The 15,778-nt window shown below is 41.5% G+C and overlaps 1 protein-coding gene across 4 annotated transcripts in view; it reads left to right on the top strand.

Moving 5' to 3' along the window:
* Positions 1-15,778, top strand: part of RBPMS (RNA binding protein, mRNA processing factor) — a 188,246-nt gene that overhangs the window by 103,899 nt on the left and 68,569 nt on the right. For all 4 annotated transcript variants that reach the window (XR_003005927.1, XM_024765169.1, XM_024765167.1 and 1 more), the window contains exon 5: positions 8,916-9,066. Coding sequence is in view for 3 of the 4 variants with exons in the window: in XM_024765169.1 (XP_024620937.1) it covers positions 8,916-9,066 (151 nt within the window). In the remaining variant the exon portion in view is untranslated. The remainder of the gene's footprint in view (positions 1-8,915; positions 9,067-15,778) is intronic.

Below are 15,778 nucleotides of genomic sequence, written 5' to 3'. Positions count from 1 at the left end.
AAAACCTATAACCTGAACGAGGAACATTATTTCTCCCCTTCAGCACAGACACCTGGCTAGGCAGGGCTTTCTGGATACTCCACATTCCTTACAGCAGCAGTGGGTATTCGTTTGGAGTGGGGTATAGACTAAAGGGCAGTAAGAAGCTTATTAGACTCAACCAGGAATCTCAGCAATGATATGAAGTTGACTCTTAGGACATTGCTGCTACTTTACTATTTTTATTCTACACACAAGGAGGTAGTTTTATCTGGTTCAATACCGAAGCCTCAGATCCACTGGATTACTGGGTCAGAATGGGGTGTGTGTGTGTGAAACACCAGGAGATTCTGATAGGAAATGACCTTAGCTCTTGAAGAAATGGGTCCCTTGCGGCTGTATCTCAGGAGAGCAGAGTCCACTGGCGGTGGGGTGAACAGTAGGGGCAACCTGTTGCTTTCCAGTAGAGTTTCATGTAGTTCACCCGAATGGAATAGTATTCTAAACATTTGAATTTGCGCATATCGGGACTCTGTAAAGGCGATTGGCCCAGGACTCAACAGGAAAAGGCTGGGCATCAACCCAGGTTCATTCAGGCCTCGAACTTAACTGAACCTTTATAGCAATATTTATTACAGCAATTTTAGCCCCAGTTGTCTTTACCCCTTCCCCCCCCCCTTTTTTTAAACATTTTGACATATTTCAATTAGAAATTGAAAATTAATTTTAACATTCAATAAACAACATTGAAAACCTTGGTTTTTTAGAAACTTCCTTCAAAAGATTGGGTGTCTCAGGAAGTCACAGCAGGTTGGGGGGATGTTAAAATTCTGAGTCCTCAGCCTTTTAGGCAACATACGTAAAATTATTCAGAAATTCGTAACCAGAAATTCAGAAATGGGTAAAAATGAGTGGGTTGATGAATCAACTTTAACTTTTCAAGTGGTAAAACAGTTTTACCTGCTATGAATATACAGAGAGAGAGAAAGTGAAGACAACAGAATGCGGGGAGACCCCAAACAAATGCAGATACAAACAAATGAATCTATTTCAAGTGAATAAGACAACCACAGTGAAGTTGGGAAGAATGGGGAGAGCTGACCCAAATAATTCTTGAATGTACATATCAGTTATATACTTTCAGGCCTAAGACAAAAAGAACTATATATACTGAACTGTAGTTAATAGGTTTCCTTTTTATGTTGATATTGTTTAGCGATTATGAAACTTCATTCCCGTGTTGAGCGAATAAGTAAATGTATAGTGGATAATGAGAGCTAGGATTCAGAAGGAGTTATTGATACAAATGTGGAGAGGGAAGGCTAGAATTAACCTAATGGTGTTGGATTGGAATTGGAGGTATCAGTACTAACTTATGTTTTTAATATATCTAAATAGATGTAGAGAAATAGATACGGATGTGAAAGCATGTGTGTGTTTCCGTATAAATCTGGGACAATTTGAGCACCGAAACAAATAATAGTAATAAATTATAAATCATAAAATAAGGTATGAATCGTACTGATGTGTGAGTGAATGAATGAACAAACGAATGTAGAAAGGAATAAATAATAAACAGGGCCAAAGGGTAAGCTTTTCCTTAGAGTAGAAGACTAATGAGTATGAAAGGAATGATAGGGTTAGAAAAAATCACCATTTGGCAATCACAACAGTAAAGATTGCTTCAGGTAAGAATTATCAATAGATGTTAAAACAATAGATCAATAGATGTTAAAATTTGAGAAACAAAATATTTAGTCTCAAAGTTATCTCCTTATGAGATACTTATTAGTTAAAAAGAGAAAGAATAGTAACCTCACAGTGGAGAAACTTGGCAAGTGATCAAAGTTATTATCACTAGTAATGAGACAAAAACGACGTCATGTGTCTCCTGATACGATGCACTGAGAATGACACTTCTGTGATACTCCTGCCAAAAATGTATAACCTTAATTGAATCAAGAAACAAATCAGATAAACCCAAATTGAGGGACAGTCTACCAAAAAAATAGCCTGTACTCTTCCAAAATGTCAAGGTCACGGAAGACAAGGACTGAGGGAAATATTCTGGGAGACGAAAGAGATGACAACTAAATGCTATGTATGCCTCTGGATTAGATCCTGAATCAGCAGCACAAAGAGATGTCCTTGCTTTTAGGAAGCCAAACTGTAAAGGGTAAAGGGTATAGTGCTTTCAACATATTCTTAAAACAGTTCAGGGAGGACAAAGGTGTACGGGGAAATCTAGGCAAAGGGTACACAGGAATTCTTTGTACTATGTCTGCAACTTTTCCATAAATATGAAATTATTTCAAAGTAGGTATTTTTTAAGAACTAAGCAGAAAGCACCAACATATCTGGTTGAGTGCTGTCTGCCAGGATATCTGTTACTGTTAGTTATGCTCTGGCTCTGCTAGCGCTCCACAGGAACCCTTTTATTCCCGCTCTCTCCCTCTTCTTTCTTCTTTTAACCTGTGTCATGACGATCCTGTAAATTATAACTTTATAAATTATACATATTTGTAATAAATTCAAACGATACAAAATCATACAGACTAGAAATCCCCTCCCCACCCTGACATTGCCACCAAAGTTACCACTGCTGACGGGGTGGTTGTCCCATTATAAACATTCCTGGGTTCACACACTCGTACATACACAAAGGCTCCTCCTTCTCAGGCTACTTAACATTGTTGAGTATCTTTTTCTTTTTTAAACCTCATATTGCCATGACATCTTTCTCGGTAAATATATATATTTTTGCCTCATTCTTTCCCTTTTTTCCCCCTCTAAATGAATGCTTCCTTTGTCTCTAAAACTCGTTGTCAAGGGCTGATAAACCCACTTACTTTAATGGTAGAATCATTTGTAAAGACACTGGGCTATAGCTCACAGATTCGAAGGATGTACCAAATAAACAAGACTCCATCCGGCATTAGGACAGGACTGAAGACCTCAGTGACAGGAGTTTAGAGACCTTTTCTCTAGTGGGAGACTGTTAGGGTAACTCAGCTCCAGCCACCTCCATTTTCTGTATTTTTATACTCAAGGTTGAAATCCTCAGGAAAAAAAACATGTTTGGTCACTGATGGCCACATCTATCTGTCCCTTAACTAGTCAGCTGTCACTAGGGGAGTGAGGGCACAGAACCTGGATGTTGGCCTCTGGGCGCTTCCCAGAAAAGAAGAGCCAGCAGAGCAGTTATCCCAGTCAACCTCTTTCCAGGGCTGTTTGAACTGCTTCACGTCTGGTGTGTTCCAGTCTGTTTAAGTCCAGCTGCCCTTCCACCACTAGAGTTATCCTCCACTGCAGTGATTCTCAGATGCGGTCCCTACGCAAGCAGTGTCAGCGTCAGCCTGGCAACTTGTTACAAACGCAGATTCTCAAGTCCCATCAGGACCTACTTAATCAGAAACTGGAGGCGCGGGTTCAGCACTCTGTGTCTAGGAAGTCTTCCAGATGATTCTGATACGTGCTAACATTTGAGGATCACGCTCTACTACATAAATCTGATCATAATATTTCCCCAGTTAAAAACATTTTAGCGGCTCAGCCATGCAGATACTCCAGAGTCCTCACTCATGACCTGAAAGTTCCTCGTGATCTCATCCCATTGCTTATGCAGTCTTACACACACACACACATACATCCACACCCTCTTCACATCCTGTCATACAGAACTTTGCTGAGCTCTTTCCTGGACTACCACCTGGTAAATTTCTGCTCTTCTGTCACTTCCTCTGTGTTGCCTTCCTGGTCCCCAGTCACTCAGGGCCGTGGCTCTGTTTCCCATGGAGTCCTAGACATTGTGTTTGTTTGTTTATCTAACCATCAGTGTACCTGTACAGCTCCCTCACCAGAGCCTGAAATCTGAACTCCTCAAGGCAGGGACTTACTTTCACTGATCCTTGTGTCTCTAGTACATGACAAACGTTATGTGCTTGGTTGAATCTGTTCTGTTTTTACTTTTTATTATGAAATTTCAAGCATACCAAAAGGTAGAGAGCATAGTGATGAGCATCCATTAATCCATCAGAATTTACCAACTTAACATTTTGCTGCATTTGCTTCCATTTTTTTCTAAGTATTCTAAAGTAAATACCTGATATTATGACATTTTGTCATTATATCTTCTTTGTATTTCAGTACAAAAACTAAAGACATTTTCCTACATTACCATTTTATCACACCTAATAAAATGGACAATTCCCAGACATCACATAATGCCCATTCTGTATTCAGCTTTCTTCATTTTCCCACGAGAGGTCTTTTATATCTGGTTGTTCAATCAAGGACCACACATTGCATATGAAGGTAGGCCTCTAAGGGTTTTTTTTTTTTTTGGCGATACGCAGGCCTCTCACTGCTGTGGCCTCTCCCGTTGCGGAGCTCAGGCTCCGGACGCGCAGGCTCAGCGGCCATGGCTCACGGGCCCAGCCGCTCCGCAGCACGTGGGATCTTCCCGGACCGGGGCACGAACCCGTGTCCCCTGCATCGGCAGGCGGACTCTCAACCACTGCGCCACCAGGGAAGCCCTAAGGGTATTTTAATCATTCTAGAATAGCCCTTCTCTCTCTGTTTTCCCCCCCATTATTCAATGAATAAACTCCTGACTAATATTTCCACTCTTGTGGCATGACATTAATACCAGGGACACTACTAAGGACTTGGAATGGTCTTGAACCTTTATGTTCAGCATAATCATATGACTCCACGTCCACGATTTGCAGCCAGTAAATCTTTTCCAGCACAGCCTATGTGCATAAGAAGCCAGTATCACCACAGCTAGAGAAACAGGAGAGCTACTTGGGATCTGAGCTTTGCAGCACATTTAATTACTAGCTTCTCCATTTTGTCTGAAAGTCACTGAAAGAGCTGCAGTTCATTTACAGTGACTCTCTACATTCCTGTAGGCTTGGGTCTTCAGGATTTGGTGATTTCCTTTTACCTTGCCCATTTCCTTGTGTTTTATTATATACTAGCCCTTGCCTTATCCTTCTAGGACTCCGGCCTTTGATGTAGTTTGTAGAGCACTAAAATGGCATTTTAAAGCTCTGTAACTTGCTGAGGGTCTTAATTCAATTTAAATAGGAAGCACAAATTTGCATTGAGGGGTCTAGGTCTACAATTCAGAAAGTTCTCTTTTTCAAGATTTTCTGTTTACAGAGAGTTCTTAAGCTTTAATTTTAGGAGACAGAGGAGGAGGAAAAAAGAGGATTTTTAAAACTTCCCTCAACAGCGTCCTAAATGCAATAATATACTCTGTTTGAGTTTAGAGCATTACAGTATGCAAATGCAGGGTTTGAATTGTCCTTCAAGCCTCTGATTGCTCTCTGTAGCTTTTGAGATTGAACTGTTAGGACTTCCAGTAATCACGTGTATCAGCCAAGGTGGTTGAATAAAAGTGTTCCTATGGGCTGAGTCACTTGCAGTGAGGGAACAGGTGAGGCTGGGGATGAGGCTGGTGGAGAAGAGGAGAGTTACCTGGACGAGACTGTAGAAAGTTCAGAAAGAGTACTGTGAGGTATTTTAGGGACTACGGTGCAGGAAAGAAAACCGTGTCATTAAGGTATCTCAGCTCTGGCTGCCATAACAAAATACCACAGCTAGGGTGGCATCAACAACATTAATTCTCTCAGTTCTGGAGGCTAGAAAGTCCAAGATCAAGTTGCCAGCGGATTCAGTATCCGGTGAGGACCCTCTTTCTGGTTTGTGCAGATTCTACCTTCTCACTGTGTTCTCACGTGGCCTTTCCTTGGTGTGTGCTCCTGGAGAGAGAGGTCTCTAGAGTCCCTTCCTCTTCTCCCAAGGGCGCTAATCCCTTCATAGGGGCCCTACCTCCGAATGCCATCACATTGAGAGTTAGGGCTTCAACATGGATTTGGGGAGGACACCAACATTCAGTCTGTGACACATAAGCACGTGGATTTGCTACTGCCCTGATATATACTCTTAGGTATAGTAGGCTACTAAGGATACTTTCTATCTCCCAGAGTTTGCCCTGGGTAGGGGGTTTAGCCTTTGTAGATCACAGTGAACCTGTGTTGCTTTGGTCACAGTGTTCTAGGCCATCTTGGAGAGACTATTGGCTGTTCCTATAGCCAGTCAGATTGGGTTGCTTCTAAGTAACTTCTCAAACTGATATCATACTGATATCTAGAAACTGTCCTTTTTGGACACCAAGGAAATAAGACACCATTTACAATTGCAAGAGAAATGTTTCTGTTCACTTACCAGAAGGGTTTTGGTGAATTATAGGCAAGAGAGGAAAAAGTTGATTTTGAAGGGCACAGATTCCCCCTTTGATTTAGTAGTAATCTTATCCTGACAGCATTTAATGAGAAGTCACTGTGGCCAGAGAATAATCTTATTGGGCTTTAATTAAAAGCACAAGGGGATTTGTTCTGTTTTGTTTTCATGTCTCCTTCCTATCTGTCTCCCTCTTTTTCCTCTTTCTCCCCTCATTCTTCCTCTTCACTTCCATGTTCTCCCTGCCCCTGCCCCGCTCTGCCTCCTCTTCTTCATCCTTTAACATTTAAAGTGTTTTTGGCTTGGCTGGTCCCTCTGGATAGAAACTGACCTGAGCAGGATATTGATTACCAAATATGGTATTGCTGCTAAAGATGTTAGAGGAATGTGGCTTGTGTTGTAAGCCTCCGGCCTCTGAATAAGCTGCCAAACAAATTAGGTCATTTTAACTTCTGAGCTTTTTTTTTTTTTTTTTTTTTTAATAAAGAGCTGGAAGTTTGATTTGGAACATGATGGTGGTGTTATTTTAGCTCACACAGGGAGGAGGGGTATGAAGACGGGGGTGGGGGGTAGAGGAGACTCAGTTAAGCATGTTTTAGGACCTGAGTCACGAGACCAGGTTGTGTAAGAGGCAAGCACGTTGTATGGAGCCTCGATGAACAGCTCTGGCACATCAGTGAAGGAGCTGAGGTATAGAATGCAGATGTCCAGCCCCATTCTCTGAGACTAGAAACTCCAGAGGACCCCTGACAGGTCCCAGGATACTCTTCTCATGTTACCCATGCTGCTCACGTGGATGGGGGCTCAGGGTTATTAGGAAAGCTGCTGCTTCACAGGAAGGATGGGGGAGTTAAGTGCCAAGGAGGACAATTAGACACACTTGGAAATTGATAGCAAGTTGCTTCTATGTGTAGTTGGATGGGGTGTGATAAGAATAAGCAAGTCCTTCCACAGCATACCTTTAAATGACAGCGGGGACTGTGCTCGCCTCCCAGCAAAGGCCACAGCTCTTCAGAATATTTGGAAATATTCACTCTGTTGTTGATAGCAGCTTTGATAGAGTGAAATGCTCGTAGTGGAAGTAAATGGAAGCAGACACTGCTTCAGGGTGCTGCTTTGTCTTTTTCCCCTTATGTACATTTTTCTCAAGATTAATACTGAGGTTTCTCAAATTAAAACGAAAACTGAGACCAGTTAAAGAAAGAATTTCTTTTTATATCTCATATACCTGGCGCCCCCTTTTCACTTTTTGTCATTGGTTAGGGCTGCACCAGAGGATTCCTTTTCTTCTTGTCCACCCGCACCTGTCTGCGCCTTCAGTTGGAAATTTCACCCACTCCGGGACATCAGTGGGTCACGGCTCTGTGGCTGTAGTTGTGCCTCCCTGAGGGCCTCGCTTTCCTTCCGCTCCCCGCCCCCTAACCCCCTTATTTCTCTTATTGCCGCTCCCGTCACGTCACAGACTCTTCCTCCCGTCTTTGGAGCTGAGCCTGAGAAGTTCAGAGTTGTTCATCCTGGTCTACAGAGTTAGAGACTCTTACTCATTTCTTGTGGAAATTGCTCTTGTCTTCAAGCTTATAAAAAGAAGAAAGGGGCTTTGGGGCACCCAGGCCCACGTGGGTGCTAAACTGAGAACCTGTGTTCTTAAGGTACTCATTTTCAGAACTTCACTCCTTTTTCAGAACATGCCATACAAACAAACACGGTACCTAAGTCTGTTCTGAATGCACGTTTATGCGCCATACTATACTGGGGTGTCTTTTGGATACTGTTGTTGGGGTCCAGAATCATAGCCTTGGACGTAAATCTCCTGAGATTATTCATCATGCTCAGTAGTAGAGGTATTCTTAAATGGTGGGAGGGTTTCAGAATAGATTTATCTTGTCCTAAATCTGGTACTTTATAGTGTTTGTGACTTATTTTATTGAATATATTTGGTTTAGGTAAACTGCAATAATAGGGTTAAAGGTAATTGAAATTACTGCCCTCTCTTAGGCCCATATAATCTGTGGTCTGTCTATCCATGTAGCTAGTAAGCCAGCTATAACCAAAATCAGGACCATACCACATTCAAGACATTCATATGAATTTATAAGCTAACTGGAATTAAGGAACACTAGTTATATTGAAATCTTAAAACTGTTTAGTTCCTGTCTACTTAGTAACTCAGAGTACATGTATCACCATATGAAAGCTGTCCAGTTAGAAAGGGATGGGAATTTTCCCCCTCTAGAGGTGATGAAACCGAGACATTGAAGAATTAACATTGTTTTAAACACTGGTCAAAGCCTTGCCTCTTACGATTTCAGGTGTTAGACTTTTCCAGTATCACACAGGGCTTTACATTAATTCATTCTTCTTGGTAGCCATTAATTAGTTTTTAACTATGCTAGGCATTTGCTGGTCCAGATTTAAAATTTGAACCTGAATGTTTTAGTCCAAAAAAGAAAAGGAATAGATGAAAAACCATGCAACTCAGTTTTTAATACAGTAGACTAAATCTCCCTGACTTTGTGGACATGCTGTGTTACGGGTTTTCGTGTATTCTGTGTAAGTAGTGAGAATGAGAGCTCTTACTAACTTTTTTTTCCTGATAGGCCGGGTTTACTGGTGTGTTTATTTTGTCACCATTCCGGTTTGACTCTAAGGAAATGAAAACATCTTCCATTTGTTCTTTATTTCCAAAGGGCATCCGCTTCGATCCTGAAATTCCACAAACACTACGACTAGAGTTTGCTAAGGCAAACACGAAGATGGCCAAGAACAAACTAGTAGGGACTCCAAACCCTAGCACTCCTCTGCCCAACACTGTACCTCAGTTCATTGCCAGAGAGCCATGTAAGTTGATCTACTTTTCATTTTGGAAAAAAAAAATAAGAATTGTTCAAGTACTTTATGTGAGATTACACCATGGGACATAGAGCTGGCTGAGTGTCATTTTCCATTTCTGAGAAGAGACTGCCTTTTCTTGCTGTGTGAATTCCAAATACAGCAATCTTGTTCATGATTGGCTGTCCCAAAAGATGGTTCAGCTTGATCAGAACTGTAACTACAAAATTTCGTGTCAAGTGCTATAGATTTCCTTAGTGTGATCTCAACCTTATGGTGAGTGTGCCCTGTTTGCCTTGGGGTTTAAATCCTTATTCGTTTCCCCATCCCTGGACCATGAGTGCTGGTTGTCAGCATTCACTTTACTTCATCTGTTGAAGAATATCAGTTCTGTGGCTTCAGGGAAATAGAATATTAAATATGAAAGAAACAGATAATAAGAAGTTTGTTCTGTTTTTGAGAACAGTTTGGCCATAAATCTAGGAGGGAAAGTAAACATACACAAAGAATTTATATAGTAGAACGGTCAGTTCTAACAAACTAATACCAGTAAAGCTTTAAGAAAATTCGGGGCTTCCCGTTTTAAATTAATTGGGTAAAGACACTGACTAATTGCAAAACAAGTCTTTTACCCCACCTAATGAGCTTAATTCCCTTAAATGTCCAGGCTACAATTTCTGCCTTTGAGTAACTTGAAAATGTTGTCTTAATTTTCTTTCTCAACCTCAGTCAGTAGCAGAAGTGAGGCGTGAGATGGGCTCTAGCTTTTCCTTTCAGTGCACGGCCATACGTGATTGAATACGGCAGGACATTCAAGGAATCCCAAGTGCCTTGCCGTTACTTGGAATATTTCCTCCCCTCCAGGCGGTCACACGTCCTATCATTCTTAATCTTCTTTCTAAGCCACATGATCTTGATCTTCTCCCTGCCTTCCCTGACAATACGCTTCAACTTTTCTTATTGAAATGGAAGCGCACGTGGGTGGGTTCCTTTCTCCCCCGTGTCATGTGCGTGTCAGATTTAATCGGGTTGTTGTGGAAATTACAGTCATTCTGTAGCTCAGTCACTCTTGAAAAGCTTCTGCTTATCAGTGGAAACTAATAGATAAAAGAAGAGTTTGGTGTGTTCTACAGTTTTTCTCTGAAGCCAGGAAATCATAATAGAGGCAAAAAAAATTTTGTTCTTCCGTGTCCTAGGGGAACTTAAAACCTTTGTTTATTTGGGAAATCTAAACAAAAGTTTCATCTTATGGTACAGTTGTACTACAGGAGGACGTATGGACCTTTCTTACTAATTCTGTATTCTAAACAGCATCTAGCCCAGTGCTTTGTACATTGCATATATTTAGTAAATATTTATTAGTGATGATAAGACAATAAATTGAGTATTTTAATTTGGCTATGTGCAGAATTATTCCATTTGTATGCCTCTTCATTTCTTTCTGAAATTTCTTCTCTCTTGAAGGCATCAGAAAAGAGTATTTGTAGGATACTTTCACTTAGAAAAGACAACCTAGAGTAACTCTTTACTTAGTGAATTTGCCTGCTTCACATCTCAGAGTATTTGGAAAAAATTAATTCAGACAGGAAGTGTAATGCAATACTTTTATCCTTTCAGTTTTTTATTGAATTCTTTTCTTTCTGAGAGTTTGGTTTTTGGGTTTTTTTCCCCTAAATTTGCTACAACAGCTCTGTGAAGTAGTTAGCCAGAGAGGTGATGGCCAGTTCACAGTAGGGTACATGAAAGCAAGATAGATGAACAAACTGGACACCCATAAGTCCCTGAAGTTACAGGAGAGCTTTGAGCAGAGTTCAGAGCACTGCTCTGGCCGGCTCCACCTACCACCCTTCCCTGTGTACTGAACCGCTCAGAAGTGGTCAGATAGTTTCCATGTCAGGGTCAAAACTTGCCTGACTGCTCATGGCCAAACAGACTTTGAAGTTTAAAAAAAAAAAAAACAAAAACAAAAACGCAAACACCAGTGTATTCTTGAGAAAATAAGTTGGCCTGATCTCTCTTAATATAGTTCCTTTTTATGACATAGGGGCCTTGACGGACAGCAATTACACCGTCCACTGAGATCGACCTTATCATCCATTACAATTACCTCTGGAAATTGTGAACTTTTCTGTCACATATGCAAAATTGTTGTTTTCCCTGAAGCACACCACAAACTAAGAAAGAACATTGTAGTGGTTCTGTACTGGCGAATCCAATTGCATTGTGCCTATAATTGGTACTAGAGGTGGTGAGTTTAACTACCTGTCAGGAGTAGACTATGATGGAATCATAGGCTTTGGGGGTTGGAAAAGGCCTGTAGGCTTCTCTGTTTCAGGCCATGAGAGAGAGGTTTTATAAATGCTTCTTTTTGTTGATGTTTTTTATATGATGGTGGCTGAAAAGTACTCATTGCCATCACTAAAGGAGGAATGTGCTATGATTCGATTATACAAACAAATATTGACTTGAACTCTCATTTCTCAAATACTGAACTTAAATGAGCACCAGGTGTGTTAGACACTGGGGAAGAAGGAGACCGTGGTTTCTGCCTTAAAAGAGCTGTCTATCCAAGGGGTTGGTGGTGATCAAAGTTGTCGGAAAAGTTGGCCCATATAAAGGATATAAAAGAGATGCCTTGCAGCTTAGCCTAGATTGCCGCTAGTCATCTGCCTTGTGCCGAACACCTGCTCTGTGCCAAGCATCAAAAAGGAGGAAACCAGATATTGCAACTTAAAGAAAACCTTTGACCTTGCCATGCTCCTGTTCCCTTGCTGAAAAATGGTAATAATACCTTCCTCACATGATTGTTAGGAGAGCTAAATACGATATTATAAGATTGTGTTGAAGATTAAATGGGTGTTAATATATGTAGAGTACTAGACAAATGTAAAGGACAATCTTAATTTTTTACAAAAAAAATGAGTTGCTTTTCGTTCCTGATAGTTAAACGTAGGTTTTGACCTTCTGAGGTGTCGTCACTGGGTGGCTAGAGCCAGTTGTCTTTACAAATTAGGAGAAAAGATGAATGACATTCATATACAATCCCACCAAAGTAGTATACTTCCCTAACTAAATTCTTACTAATTTGAGCTTCTCCTTCTCTTACTCCCTTTTATGTAATAAAGAAAAATAGTGTGCAAAAGCAGGAAGTTAAGAGATGTATAAAATTTATAAATTATATAAAATTGTGCTGGATTATACATTTGGTTATACAGGAAAATAGTGTTCTGAAGTGTAAGAACTCCGCTTTAGAGATGAACGCAGGGCGAGTCACCGTCTCTGAGTTTTGTTTTCTTCATCTTTAAAATGGTGATACTGTGTGTCAGACCACTCTGCTAATAAACATTTTACATGAATTATCTCCTTTGATTCTCGGTAGCACTGTTTTACAGGTGAAGAAGCTGAGGCCTAGGAAGGTTCAGTAACTTTCTTGAGGTTTCACAAGTCATCAGGTGTTTGGGGTTGAATTGTGTCCCTGCCACCCAAGTTCATATGTTGAAGTCCCAACCCCCCAGTTGGGCGTTGCCTCCAAATGTCACCATATTTGGAAATAAGGTCTTTAAAGAGGTGATTAAATTAAAATGAGGCCATTAGGGGGGACCCTAATCATATGACTGGTGACCTTATAAGAAGAAAAAGAGACATAAGGGATGTGCTCACACAGAGGAAAGGCCCATGTGAGGACAGTGCAAGGCAAGGACAGAGGCCTCAGGAGAAGCCAGACCTACCGACACCTTGACCTTGGCCTTGTAGCCTCAAGAACTACGAGGAAATTAATTTCTATTGTTTAAGCCACCGGCTCTGTGGTATTCTGTTACAGCAGCCTGAGCAGTCTAATGCGTCAAGCGATAGAGCCTGGATTTAATAAATTCTGACCAGTCACTTACTAGTTTTGTAACTTTGGTCTAATGACTTAACCTCTCTGTGCCTCAGTTTTCTCAACTGTAAAATGGCAATAATTGAACATACCCGTACGGTTGTGAGGATTAATTAATTGACAAATGCAGAAGTTGGAAGAGGGGCCGCATACTGAGTACTGAGTGATGGTTACTATGTGCACAGAAGAATGTATGTTCGTCTCTTGTTGTGAGACCTGTAGTTTTCCTGCTTTTTGTACACTCAGTATCCTAGCACCTAGAAAAATACGTGGAATGTTTTAAGATGCCACAGATTTCATTCTCTGCTTTTTCATTTGGAACTTTGAAAATTCATAGCATGAATTAGTATGATCGGGACATGATAAAATGCACATACTTCAAGTGTCTAATTTGGTAAGTTTTGTCATAATACATGTTGAATTTAATTGAATAAATGCTCTTGATCGGTTTACATTGCAGCATACCATATTCTGATGCCATTAGAAGGTGGAAGCAGCCAGTGCTCAACAGAGCCCTTAGGTCAGACAGATCCTCCCCCTTTCGATTCAGATTTATGGAGGAAATATCAAAAGGCTCTATAGAACTTGGCAGAATTCAGATTCCTGTAGTCCAGCCCTGAGGATTCTGATTCTGTGGGTCTGGTCTAGGACTTACGCTCTGTATTTTTAAAAGTTCTTTGGGTGATTCTGATACACTATCATTTTTGAGAATCACCCGCAGAGCAAGGAATTGTAAAGTTAAGTTCTCCTTACTACTCACTCTCCTCCCTGACCCTAGCCTCACACACATCTCCTCCCCACAAAGAAAGCCAGTGCTCTCTAAGAGTGATACTTTTATTTTTTTATATTTGGATTATCTTTTTTTTTTTTTTTTGCGGTACGTGGGCCTCTCACTGTTGTGACCTCTCCCGTTGCGGAGCACAGGCTCCGGACGCGCAGGCTCAGCGGCCATGGCTCACGGGCCCAGCCGCTCCGCGGCACATGGGATCTTCCCGGACCGGGGCACGAACCCGTGTCCCCTGCATCGGCAGGCGGACTCTCAACCACTGCTCCACCAGGGAAGCCCTGGATTATCTTAATGGCTTCTTTTTTTCTTTGAATTTTATTTTATAAGAGTGATACTTTTAAACACCTAGTAAGCACATAAGCCTTTGGTGAATAATCAAACCGCTTCCTAGTTTTCCTGCCACACCACTGGAATTTCCCATTTGTCCAGTACTGACCCCAGCCTTCGGGAAGTGAACTTTCTGACTTATGTCTGAAGAGATCCTGTGAAAGTTCAGAAAAGCCTTTAAAGTACCTGGCAAGTGCCCTCCCAGGGACAACACTCAGCAAATAGGAAATCTCTTAGCCATCACCTCTGTGGCATAGGGACCTTCCAGGGCCTGGACTGAAGCTCCCTGTGCCCAGGGAACAGAGCCAGCATGCCTGCATTTTCCAGGGTAGCGTGCACAGCATGTGCTGCTTGGAAAACCAAGGGTGTCTTTATAGTCCCCGCCCCTGCTCAGAAAGTGCATTGAGTGCCACCAGGACCGGGGGCTGTGTATCCCACACCTGCTGTCCTCGAGCGGGGTCACCTAGAAAGATGGTGACTGGGCCTGAGGAAGACCTAACCAAGCTGGGCAGAGGGAGGCAAGGGAAAGACAAAGTTGCAGGTGTTCTATGGGGAGGAGGGCAAGACTTGTTTTTACTCTGAAAAGCAGCTCCCTTGCATTTTTGTGTTTTATGTTTCATGATGCAAATAGTTTTAGTTTTTTCTGTAGGTACAAGTACATGCTTCTGAGAGGAAAAACATTTTTAGGCAGTCCAGGAAAATATAAAGAAGAAAATAAGTCACTAAAATTCTACCACCCCAAGACAATCACCATGAACATTTTGGTGTCTATCCTTCCATGCCTTTAGAATGAAAGTGTATCTCTGATTTTTGAATTTCAAACTCGTTAATTCACCTCTTTGTCTTTGGGACAAGGTTCTGATGCGCACTGAGATTGAACAGGCAGAAGTAATATCTGGCTCTCACAAGCCTTCACACGGTCTCTCTGTGCTGCACTTACTGTAGGGCACTATGTATTCAGGTGGCACAGATACCTTGCTAGAAACCAGAGGAGTGGTGGTAGACATGTCTATTGGGCTGTCTTTCTTAACGATCTGAGGTCTCAAGTGAGTCCAGCAAGCTCCTGAACTGCTGGAATTCAGGTGGTTGATTGAATGACCCGTAGGCTTTTATTAAATGCATGGGAAGAGAGGAAACATTTATTGAGCAACTATGCCATTCCTTTAAGAACTGTGTGTAAAATACTTACTTTCCTTCCCAAGGTCACACGGCTCATTTTTAACCTAATTGGCTCTAAACCCACTGCTGGTCTCACCATACCATACTACCTAACTTACGGCCCACAGGTGCTATCACTGTTTTTAAGATATTCCTTAGGAGGTACTTTAAAATCAAACCTCTGAAGGTTTATTAAAGACCCCAGAGGCCCGCATCAAGTTGTCAGGGCAAGATTTCAGGGCAGGTCACTACTTAGTGCAAATCAGGCTTCTTTAAAGTATCAGATTTGGCTGGCCAGGGTCCATTAACTCTAAAATGTATTCTTAAGTAGTTGACCAACTTGAACTACTGGACAGTTGTATTTAGTTGTGGTGTCGTTAATTCTAAGTCATTATTTCAGAAAATAAGAGTGACCACTTTTAACAGTTTATGTATTTTAGTTCAATAAATAATGGCATCGTCAGCCAGGATATTTGACTTCTTTGTTTATACTTGGAGGACATGCACACGGGTCGCTTAGGACGTTTTTCAGATCATTCAGATAGAAATGGCAAAGAGCATGGGTGGAAAGG

The sequence above is a fragment of the Neophocaena asiaeorientalis genome, unplaced genomic scaffold (genome assembly GCF_003031525.2).
Source record: "Neophocaena asiaeorientalis asiaeorientalis breed wild unplaced genomic scaffold, Neophocaena_asiaeorientalis_V1.1 scaffold14, whole genome shotgun sequence".
NCBI lineage: Eukaryota > Metazoa > Chordata > Mammalia > Artiodactyla > Phocoenidae > Neophocaena > Neophocaena asiaeorientalis.
The sequence above is the reverse complement of the archived record's forward strand: the minus strand, read 5'-3'. Positions and strand labels throughout refer to the sequence as shown.